This window comes from Lithobates pipiens, unplaced genomic scaffold (genome assembly GCF_037356315.1).
Source record: "Lithobates pipiens isolate NorthernLeopardFrog02 unplaced genomic scaffold, aLitPip1_a1.2 Scaffold_24, whole genome shotgun sequence".
Lineage (NCBI taxonomy): Eukaryota > Metazoa > Chordata > Amphibia > Anura > Ranidae > Lithobates > Lithobates pipiens.
This window is the reverse complement of record NW_027507786.1, coordinates 3,740,161-3,752,532: the sequence shown is the minus strand read 5'-3', so window position 1 is coordinate 3,752,532 and position 12,372 is coordinate 3,740,161. Positions and strand designations below refer to the sequence as shown.

The window sequence follows — 12,372 nt, the reverse complement described above, 5'->3', positions numbered from 1 at the left end:
GTGCGCTCGTATTCCCTCTTGTTTTCACGGCTATCAATTCCCGTTGATCGCTGAGCTGCAAGGAGCATGGTGCTGACCAGATTGCTTCACACTAAGCACTAAGCATTAACCACTTGCCGCCCGCCATATAGCAAAATGACGTCGGCAAAGTGGTTGCTATATCCTGACCGGACGTCACATGACATTGTCAGGATATCAAGCCGGCGATCGTTGTTGAGGCGTGTCAGTCTGACACACAGCGACTCCGATCTAGGTAAAGACTCTCTGACAGAGGCTCTTTACCACATGATCAGCTGTGTCCAATCACAGCTGATCACGATGTAAACAGGAAGAGCCGTTGATCGGCTTTTCCTTACTCGCGTCTGACAGAGACGAGTAGAGGAGAGCCGATCGGCTGCTATCCTGACAGGGGGGTCTGTGCTGATTGTTTATCAGCTCAGTCCCCCCCCCCTCGGATGTCCACCCAGAACCACCAGGGATGGCCACCATACTGGACCACCAGGTATGCCACCCTAGACCACCAGGGAAATGCCAGTCAGTGCCTAGGCAGCTTCCAATCAGTGCCAATGAAAAATGCCTGCCAGTGCCACCAGTGATGCCTATCACTGAAATCTATCAGTGCCCATCAGTGCCACCTATCAGTGCCCATCAGTGCCGTTTATTAGTGCCACCCAGAAGTACCCATCAGTGAACCCTTTTAGTGCCCACCAGTGTCACCTATCAGTGCCCATCAGTGCAGCCTATGAGTGCCCATCAGTGCCGCATAATAGTGCCACCTATCAGTGCCGCATAATAGTGCCACCTATCAGTGCCCATCAGTGCTGCCTATCAGTGCCCATCAATGCTACCTATCAGTGCCCATCAGTGCCATCTCATTGGTGCCACCTCATCAGTGCTGCCTTAGACTAGACTAGATGATTCTCTGCCACGGAATCCCTTGAGCTCCTCCAATCTTCACAGTGGTATCTTCCTCAAGCGTCACCCCCGCCTCTCTGCTGGGTCCCTGGCTTGGCACTCCAGATGCTTCTCAAGCTTCACCCCTCTGGCACTGCTCGGTCCCTGGCTTGACACACAAGGCTGCTCTGCAAATGTCACTTCCACTGGTTGGGTCCCTGGCTTGACACCCGCTGAAGTTTCCAGATTCTTCACCGTCCCTGATTGGTGAGAATTCTGCTCCGGTACTTGCTTTAGTTACTCACTGTCAGGGCTGCTGATAGAAATCATGGGGCCCCGTACAGCCTACCTGATGGGGCCCCCTTTAGCCACATCCCTGGCCCCGCCCCTATACCGAGAGGCTAGGGTATACAGACAGCACCCCCCACCAATTTAACACAACTAGAGGATGATCAAATGAAATGGAATCAGTATACAGAGGTTAACTTTTTCTGAGAGATATTAAAGGAACACTCTAACCACAATGACCACTTCAGTGATTTGAAGTGATCAAAGGTGGTAGGAGTCAGTATGTGGGATGGCATATGAATATACCAAGGTGGTATAATGATTGGCTTCTAACATGGAGGGCTACACATAGATCAAAATTTGTCCGATTACTGCTAAACTGAATTTTGATGTGTGTGTGTGTGTACCCAGCTTTACCCAACTTCTTGCTTTAGCTGGCTTCTTCCAGCGCTGAATGGTTCCCTACAGCGCTTGTGTATGTTTTACTGACTATGGTGTCCTTTTATGAAGCAGTGAAATCTATTCACTACTTCATTCTCCGGCATTCACATAGGAGATCTTTCTCCTCTGTATGTCAGTTTATAAAGCGGAGTAGATCGCTTCACCCTTGGAGGAGTGAAGCGATCTACAAACGGTTCTAACTCTGGAGAACGGCCCCTAATACTGGAATCTCGTGAGACTTTACAAGATTACAGTACTAGAAATTCACCAATACACAGAGATGTCAATTTATTAACCACTTCAGCTCCGGACCAATAAATACCTTAAGGACCAGAGGTCTTTTTGCAATTTCGCACTGCGCTGCTTTAACTGGTAATTGCGCGGTCATGCAATATTGCACCCAAACGAAATTTGCGTCCTTTTCTTCCCACAAATAGAGCTTTCTTTTGATGGTATTTGATTGCCTCTGCGATTTTTTTTTTTTGCGATATAAATGGAAAAAGAGCGAAAATTTTGAAAAAAAAAGATATTTTCTTCTTTTTGTTATAAGAAAAATCGAATAAACTAAATTTTAGTCATACATTGAGGGCAAAATTTATTCAGCCACATGTCTTTAGTAAAAAAAATGTCAATAAGCGTATATTTTTTGGTTTGCGCAAAAGTTATAGCGTCTACAAACTAGAGTACATTTTCTGGAATTTACACAGTTTTTAATTTATGACTGCCGATCTCATTTCTTGAGGTGCTAAAATGGCAGGGCAGTACAAATCCCCCCCAAATGACCCCATTTTGGAAAGTAGACACCCCAAGGAAATTGCTGATGGGTATGTTGAGCCCATGGAATATTTATTTTTTTTGTCCTAAGGGATTGAATAATGACAAAAAAAAAATAAAAAATTTTTTTTTACAAAAAGTTGTCACTAAATGATATATTGCTCACACATGCCATGGTTATATGTGGAATTGCACCCCAAAATATATTCCGCTACTTCTCCCGAGTATGGGGATACCACATGTGTGGGACTTTTTGGGAGTCTAGTCGCGCACGGCACCCCGAAAACCAATCACCACCTTCAAGATTTCTAAGGGTGCAAATTTTTGATTTAACTCCTCACTACCTATCACAGTTTCGAAGGCCATAAAATGCCAAAATAGCACAAAACCCCCCAAAATGACCCCATTTTGGAAAGTAGACACCCCAAGCTATTTACTGAGAGGCATGTTGAGTCCATGGAATATTTTATATTTTGCCACAAGTTGCGGGAATATTACAAACTTTTTTTTTTTTGCACCAAGTTGTCACTAAATGATATATTGCTCAAACATGCTATGGGCATATGTGAAATGACACCCCAAAATACATTCTGCTGCTTCTCCTGAGTACGGGGATACCACATGTGTGGGACTTTTTGGGAGTCTAGTCGCGCACGGCACCCCGAAAACCAATCACCACCTTCAGGATTTCTAAGGGTGCAAATTTTTGATTTAACTCCTCACTACCTATCACAGTTTCGAAGTCCATAAAATGCCAAAATAGCACAAAACCCCCCCAAATGACCCCATTTTGGAAAGTAGACACCCCAAGCTATTTACTGAGAGGCATGTTGAGTCCATGGAATATTTTATATTTTGCCAAAAGTTGCGGGAATATTACAAACTTTTTTTTTTTTTGCACAAAGTTGTCACTAAATGATATATTGCTCACACATGCTATGGGCAGAAGTCAAATTACACCCCAAAATAAATTCTGCTGCGTCTCCCGAGTACGGGGATACCACATGTGGGGGACTTTTTGGGAGCCTAGCCACGTACGGGACCCCGAAAACCAAGCACTGCCTTCCGGATTTGAATATAAAATGCTACCAAAAAACCTGTTAGCGATGGCAGGGATCAGGCCTGACTCTGCGATCGCTGCAGTTATGTGTTTAGTGTTTTGTAAGTGACAGTGATCGATCGATACTGCACTTGGGTGGGCTGGGCAGAGGGGCAAAACGCAGGTGCCAGCAGGTATTTGGGCTGATCCCGCTAACAATGCGTTTTTTTGGAACCCTAAACTGCTGGGGACGCTAGTATAGATCTGATCAGATCAGATATTGATCTGTTCAGATTCTATACCACTACGGGAGGTGTATGCTTTGCGTGTGGGTGTTAGCGGTACTGGCACTAACCTAGCGCTGCCTGGGGCGACGCAGACCCTGACCCTAAAACCTAATTGATATCACCCGCCGGGTGATCAGGGGGTTAAACCTTTATTGGGTAATAAATGGTGGGTGCCCTGATGCTATAAAAAACAAACTAACCAGAGTCACCCGTAACACTTATACGGTGATCAGTGGTGAAAGGGTTAACTAGGAGCAATCAGGGGGTTCAAATTTTTATTAGGTAGTATATGGGGGTCCCTGGCGCTATATAAAAACCTGACGGGGAACCTAAATAACTAACTGGCTAACCAGCGTCACCAGTGACACTTATACTGTGATCGCTGGTGAAAGGGGGTGAAAGGGTTAACTAGCAGCAATCAGGGGGTTAAAACCATTATTGGGTAGTATATCGGGGTACCTAGCGCTATAAAAACCTGGCGGTGAACCTAAAAAAATAACTAGCTACCTAGCGACACTAGCGACACTGATGCAGCGTTCAGAAAAATTATCGCTTAGTGACACTGGCAAAAGGGGGTGAAAGGGTTAACTAGCGGAAATCAGGGGGTTAAAACCATTATTGGGTAGTATATCGGGGTACCTAGCGCTATAAAAACCTGGCGGTGAACCTAAAAAAATAACTAGCTACCTAGCGACTGTAGCGACACTAATGCAGCGATCAGAAAAACGATCGCTTAGTGACACTGGCAAAAGGGGGTGAAAGGGTTAACTAGCGGCAATCAGGGGGTTAAACCCATTATTGGGTAGTATATCGGGGTACCTAGCGATATAAAAACCTGGCGGTGAACCTAAAAAAATAACTAGCTACCTAGCGACACATGCAGCGATCAGAAAAATGATCGCTTAGTGACACTGGCAAAAGGGGGTGAAAGGGTTAACTCTAGGGGCAATCAGGGGGTTAAATCTTTATTGGGGGGTGATAGGGGGCTACCCTGGACCTAACACTAACTGTCCTGACAGTTTTTACTGTCACAACTGACACTGAATGCATTGATCAGTAAAGAAATGATCAATGCAATCAGTGACACTGTGACTGGGGGGGGAGGGGGGGCGGGGGGGGATCGGGGGGCGATCGGGGGGGGATCGGGGGGGGTTTGTGTGCCTGTGTGTACCTACATGTCAGTGTAGTGTTGGTGCACACTTACTTTTACTCTTCTCCTCGTAGTCCGGTCAAAAAGACCGCCCCGAGGAGAATGACATCACTTCCTCCTTCCTGTGTAAACAATACACAGGAGAGGAAGCTTCTCATTGGCCAGGAGCGATCCAGAGGGGGTGGCCGAAAACCAACGGCCATCCCCTCATCACGGAGCGCTCCTGGACCGAATCGGACCGCCGTAACCAGCGGGAGGGGGTCCGATCGGACCCCCCACCCGCTGGAAGGCAATCACGTAGATGTACGTGATTGTGCCTGCCTGTGCCATTGTGCTGACGTACAATGGCAATACGGCGGTCCTCAAGTGGTTAAGCAGTGATAAATTATCACAGCTCAATACACTGACACACGGTGTGATTAATGTTAGTAAAATAAAGAGTCCCCCTACATAATATATACATGTATACACACACAGACATTATATACATGTATATACACAAACATTATATATATACACACATTATATATAAATATGACAGGGGGACATGGTTACAGTGTTGGGGGGTCTGAACGAGGCATAAGGAAGTTAATCATCTTCCTCTTTCCTCCTCAGATCCCCCCAGATTCTGTCTTCACTCCCCGGTTCTCCACCTCTGAGCTGGTGAATCGGGGAGTGTGAATTCTGACACAGATCACCAGTGAAGCGCTGAGATCGCAGCTTCATAAACTGGCCGTTGCTGTGTCATTCAATGAGTATTCTCAGTGTGCGGAGATAATCGGCGGGAGAACATATTCAAACACTTCTCCCCTGATTATCTCTGGTTTATAAACTGTTTATGGGCTGTGATCAGCGGCGATCCTCGGGATCTCTGCTGATCACTGCTTCACAAACAGACACCTAAGCCCAGTTGCTCACACTTCAGCCCCCTTGCGATGTGATGAGGTTTGGTGGGGGAAGAGGGCTCTGCAGCTGGCTGGAGCATGGAAACAGGTAAGTGAAAGAGTCTATTCCCCCCCCCCTCCACACACTGCAAGGTTGGACTTTATTTCATTTCCTGGAGATGGGGTTGTATTATATATATATGTATACACTTTCTTTGCTGTTAATACTCAACTTTATGAATATGTTAGGAATATACTGGGACTTTTCAGGTGCTATATAAATATATTCAACATACAACTATATTAAAAGAATGATTTTGTGAAATGCATCTGTGTGTAGTCCCTGAAAAGTCCCATTATTTTCCTAACATATTCATGAATTTAGCTTTCACTTCCACCAGACCTGTCCTGCTGAGGTGCAGGGCAAGTTTACAGCACAGATTTGTACAGAGGCAGAACAGCAGTGATCACAGGAGAAGAATGCAATCTGTCACCTGTTATCTTGCCTTGAGGAGAGCTCCGGTGTTCTGTCCTTCCCGAGGAGGGGGAGGGGAGGCTCGGGTGCTGATAGGAATACACGTCCCCTCTTCTCTTATCCATAGACCCCTGTGTTATCTGAGATCCAGGCTCCTGGGGTGATGCTCTCCTCCTCCCTTGGTCAGCCCTGTGCAGTCAGACTTTTTTCTTTTTTTTTTTATTATTCTAAATGCTGTTAAGATTGCTCGGGCCCCCCCTGCTGGCTGGGCCCGGTACAACAGGGTCAGCTGTTCTGGCTTATCAGCGGCCCTGCTCACTGTGGTCCCTGGTAATAAGGTGGATGGTCCCTTAGTGGCGCCAGCTTCCCCTCGACCTCCGACCACGACAGGTTCTCTGGCTGGTAGAGCGGTCACTTCTGGATGGACTGCAAGCCACAATCCCAACCCTGTGCTGCCCTCTTACTTCTGGATAGGCCCTTAGACAGCCAGATGCCCCCGGGATAGGCCCACTCTCCAGCCTAGAAGCCCGGGCAATACAACACAAGCCCACCCAGACAGCCGCCCAGGTGGCACAGAACCCCCGATCTCCTGACTCCACCCAAATATATAGGTTCTCCCAGCAGGCCAAGGGATCCAAGAAAACCCCTGCCCATTGGCTGAGATACCCCATATACCCATAATCTGACCTTGCAGTGCCCTCTTCCGAACTAATGTCACCGGGTACCCATCCACCTAGCTCCAGAAGAGAGAAGTACAACAATTACAGACTTATGCCCTGTACACACGCTTGGACATTCCGACAACAAAATCCATCGGATTTTTTTCAACGGATTTTGTGCCAAATTGTTTTGCATACACACGGTCAGACAAAGTTGTCAGAAAATCCGATTGTTCTTAATGAGGTGGCGTACAACACGTACGTCGGGACTATAAACGGGCCAGTAGCCAATAGCTGTGGTCTCTTAGTTTATTCTGAGCATGCGTGGCACTTTGTCCATTGGAATTGTCTACACACGATCGGAATTTAAACGATCAGATTTTTGTTGTCGGAAAAAAACTTTAGATCCAGCTCTCAAACTTTGTGTGTCGGAAATTCTGACGGAACAAGTCAGATGGAGCCCACACGCGGTCGGATTTTCGGACAACACGCTCCGATCGCACATTTTCCATCGGAAAGTCCGACCGTGTGTACAGGGGCATAAGGCTACTTTCACACTGAGGCGCTTTGCAGGCGATATAGTGCTAAAAATAGCAACTGCAAAAGCTGTTCAATTCACTGCAATGTGAAAGCCCCAAGTGCTTTCACACTGGAGCGGTGCGCTTGCAGGACAGTTAAAAAAGTCCTGCAAGCCGCATCTTTGCAGCGCTATAGGAGGGGTGTGATCACCGATCCTAAAGCGCCCCTTCCCACTGAAAACAATGGGGCCGCGCTGCAGCGGCACTTTGAGGGCGGTTTTAACCCTTTTTCGGCCTGCTAGTGGCTGAATGGCTCCACTAAAATGACGGTAAAGCAGCGCTAAATATAGCGCCGCTTTACTGCCGGCGCCCACGCCAATGTGAAAGTAGCCTTATGCCGCGTACACATGATTGGAATTTTGGTCAAAAAAAAACTTTGATGGTTCTCCCAACGGAATTCCGACGGGATTTCGCTCAAGCTGTCTTGCGTACACACGGTCATACCAAATCCCAACCGCCAAGAGCGCGGTGACGTAGAACACGCATGACGGGACTGGAAAAAAGAAGGTTAAATAGCCAGTAGCCAATAGCTTCCCCTTTCCGACTCGTAGTTGAATCTGAGCATGCGTGAGTTTTTTGCGCGTCGGAATTGCATACACACAATCGGGAATTTCCGATAGAAAGTTTTTCTGTCTGGAAAAGTGAGAACATGATCTCAAATTTTTGCTGGCCAGCTAAATTCCGATGGAGCACACACAAGGTCGCATATTCCGATGAAAAGCTCTCATTGATCTTTTGCTGGCCGAAATTCTGATCGCGTGAACGCGCCATTAGAGTGAAATCAAGTGATCCTCAACGATTATCCAAGATTAGCCTGGAAGGTAAATTTAGGAGCAACCCCTGCCTAAACTCCAGGGTGCTACACTAAAAATAATAATAATAATAATAAACATAATGTGGTATAAAGCAGCCCTGAGATTTTTTTAAAAAAAAGTATTTTACATTCCTTCTTGTATTTAATCTTATATATCAATTTACTGTTCATACTCATGCACCCTGAGCTTTAGAATATAGTAATTATTGGCAGTCCCTAAAACAAGAGCAACATTGATGTCAGAAAGGTTCACAATGACTGCTGCAAAGATTTGCTTTGTGTAACTTCAATAAATGGCCACCAGGTGTCGCTGTGACACTCCCTGTGGTTCTCTGTCTTTCTCATTGTACGGAGTGCCACTAGGCGTCGCTGTAAACAGCCCCTTTCCTTTTCCGATGCGCGCAGTGTCACCAGGTGCCGCCAGATGTCGCTGTGGGCGGGGCTGCGCTGGCTGTGTGAGGAGGTGCCGCCTGGTGTCGCTGTGTCCCGCCTCCTCCGCTCTGCTCTTCCCGCCTGTGTAGTCGTTGGTCGGAGGTGCGCACTCGGAGAGCGGAGGATTGTCGCTGTGTGATCGCCATGCCGACTGTGGAGGAGCTCTACCGGAACTACGGGATCCTGGCCGACGCCAAAGACGATATCAGCAAGGTGAGAGCGGGGGGAGGGGAGCCCCTGACCGGACTCATCGCCATCCTCTACCGGGGAAATTCACACCGAGTATAATCCTCCCCTCCCCCATCATCACCCTCCTGGGACCCTACCCCTCCACCCGCCTGTGACCCTACCCCTCCCCCCCCCATTGTTATTACCACAACACCTCCCCATAATCATCCATCATCATCGTGTGTCCATCCCCCTAATTATTATTACCCTCCCCCATCATCCTCCCGTGCCCATCCCCCCCAATTATCATCATTGCCCCCCCCCCCGTCACCCCCATGCTCTCTTACCCACCCCTTTTCTTCATCCTGTGCCCATTCCCCAATTATCATTAGCCCCATGTCCCCTCCATCACACTCCTCCCCTCCCTTACCACCCAAATAAACCCCCCCCCCATCCTAATCATCATCTCTCCCCCCACGTTACCCAACCCCCTCTCCCAATCAGTTTCTGAACCCCTTTCCTTTCCCCATCATCCTACACCCCCTGTACCCCCTTCATCATCCTACACCCACACTTGTACGTGTGCCATCATCACCTCCACATCCCTCTATATCTCCCCCCCATCATTGTCACACATTTCTGTATCCCCCCCCATCATCATCATCACACATTTCTGTATCCCCCCTCATCATCATCATCACACATTTCTGTATCCCCCCTCATCATCATCATCACACATTTCTGTATCCCCCCTCATCATCGTCACACATTTCTGTATCCCCCCCCATCATCGTCACACATTTCTGTATCCCCCCCCCCATCATCGTCACACATTTCTGTATCCCCCCTCATCATCATCATCACACATTTCTGTATCCCCCCTCATCATCATCGTCACACATTTCTGTATCCCCCCCCCCATCATCGTCACACATTTCTGTATCCCCCCCCATCATCGTCACACATTTCTGTATCCCCCCCCCATCATCGTCACACATTTCTGTATCCCCCCCCCATCATCGTCACACATTTCTGTATCCCCCCCCCCCCATCATCGTCACACATTTCTGTATCCCCCCCCCCCCATCATCGTCACACATTTCTGTATCCCCCCCCCCCATCATCGTCACACATTTCTGTATCCTCCCCCCCCCATCATCGTCACACATTTCTGTATCCCCCCCCCCCCATCATCGTCACACATTTCTGTATCCCCCCCCATCATCGTCACACATTTCTGTATCCCCCCCCCCCATCATCGTCACACATTTCTGTATCCCCCCCCCCCATCATCGGCACACATTTCTGTATCCCCCCCATCATCGGCACACATTTCTGTATCCCCCCCCCCATCATCGGCACACATTTCTGTATCCCCCCCATCATCGGCACACATTTCTGTATCCCCCCCCATCATCGGCACACATTTCTGTATCCCCCCCCATCATCGGCACACATTTCTGTATCCCCCCCCATCATCGGCACACATTTCTGTATCCCCCCCATCATCGGCACACATTTCTGTATCCCCCCCCATCATCGGCACACATTTCTGTATCCCCCCCATCATCGCACACATTTCTGTATCCCCCCCCCATCATCGGCACACATTTCTGTATCCCCCCCATCATCGGCACACATTTCTGTATCCCCCCCCCATCATCGGCACACATTTCTGTATCCCCCCCCCATCATCGGCACACATTTCTGTATCCCCCCCCATCATCGGCACACATTTCTGTATCCCCCCCCCATCATCGGCACACATTTCTGTATCCCCCCCCCATCATCGGCACACATTTCTGTATCCCCCCCCATCATCGGCACACATTTCTGTATCCCCCCCCCCCCCCATCATCGGCACACATTTCTGTATCCCCCCCATCATCGGCACACATTTCTGTATCCCCCCCCCATCATCGGCACACATTTCTGTATCCCCCCCCCATCATCGCACACATTTCTGTATCCCCCCCCCCCCCATCATCGGCACACATTTCTGTATCCCCCCCCCCCATCATCGGCACACATTTCTGTATCCCCCCCCCCATCATCGGCACACATTTCTGTATCCCCCCCCCCCATCATCGGCACACATTTCTGTATCCCCCCCCCCATCATCGGCACACATTTCTGTATCCCCCCCCCCCATCATCGGCACACATTTCTGTATCCCCCCCCCATCATCGGCACACATTTCTGTATCCCCCCCCCCCCATCATCGGCACACATTTCTGTATCCCCCCCCCCATCATCGGCACACATTTCTGTATCCCCCCCCCCATCATCGGCACACATTTCTGTATCCCCCCCCCCATCATCGGCACACATTTCTGTATCCCCCCCCCATCATCGGCACACATTTCTGTATCCCCCCCCCCCATCATCGGCACACATTTCTGTATCCCCCCCCCATCATCGGCACACATTTCTGTATCCCCCCCCCATCATCGGCACACATTTCTGTGTACCCCACCCCCCATCATCGGCACACATTTCTGTGTCCCCCCCCATCATCGGCACACATTTCTGTATCCCCCATCATCGGCACACATTTCTGTATCCCCCCCATCATCGGCACACATTTCTGTATCCCCCCCCCATCATCGGCACACATTTCTGTATCCCCCCCCCCATCATCGGCACACATTTCTGTATCCCCCCCCATCATCGGCACACATTTCTGTATCCCCCCCCCATCATCGGCACACATTTCTGTATCCCCCCCCCATCATCGGCACACATTTCTGTATCCCCCCCCCATCATCGGCACACATTTCTGTATCCCCCCCCATCATCGTCACACATTTCTGTATCCCCCCCATCATCGTCACACATTTCTGTATCCCCCCCCCCCATCATCGTCACACATTTCTGTATCCCCCCCATCATCGTCACACATTTCTGTATCCCCCCCATCATCGTCACACATTTCTGTATCCCCCCCCATCATCGTCACACATTTCTGTATCCCCCCCCATCATCGTCACACATTTCTGTATCCCCCCCCATCATCGTCACACATTTCTGTATCCCCCCCATCATCGTCACACATTTCTGTATCCCCCCCCATCATCGTCACACATTTCTGTATCCCCCCCCATCATCGTCACACATTTCTGTATCCCCCCCATCATCGTCACACATTTCTGTATCCCCCCCCCATCATCGTCACACATTTCTGTATCCCCCCCCATCATCGTCACACATTTCTGTATCCCCCCCATCATCGTCACACATTTCTGTATCCCCCCCCATCATCGTCACACATTTCTGTATCCCCCCCATCATCGTCACACATTTCTGTATCCCCCCCCATCATCGTCACACATTTCTGTATCCCCCCCCCATCATCGTCACACATTTCTGTATCCCCCCCCCCCCATCATCGTCACACATTTCTGTATCCCCCCTCCGTCACCCGTTTCTATCCCCCCCCTCATCGTCACACTTACATTTCTGTATCCCCCCCATCATCGGCACACATTT

General features: G+C 49.1%; 1 protein-coding gene across 1 annotated transcript in view; it reads left to right on the top strand.

Moving 5' to 3' along the window:
* The first annotated feature begins 8,766 nt into the window (after positions 1-8,766).
* Positions 8,767-12,372, top strand: part of API5 (apoptosis inhibitor 5) — a 40,630-nt gene continuing 37,024 nt past the window's right edge. Inside the window, exon 1 of the mRNA XM_077453523.1 lies at positions 8,767-8,928. Within this exon, the coding sequence (XP_077309649.1) occupies positions 8,860-8,928 (69 nt within the window). The 5' untranslated portion in view covers positions 8,767-8,859. The remainder of the gene's footprint in view (positions 8,929-12,372) is intronic.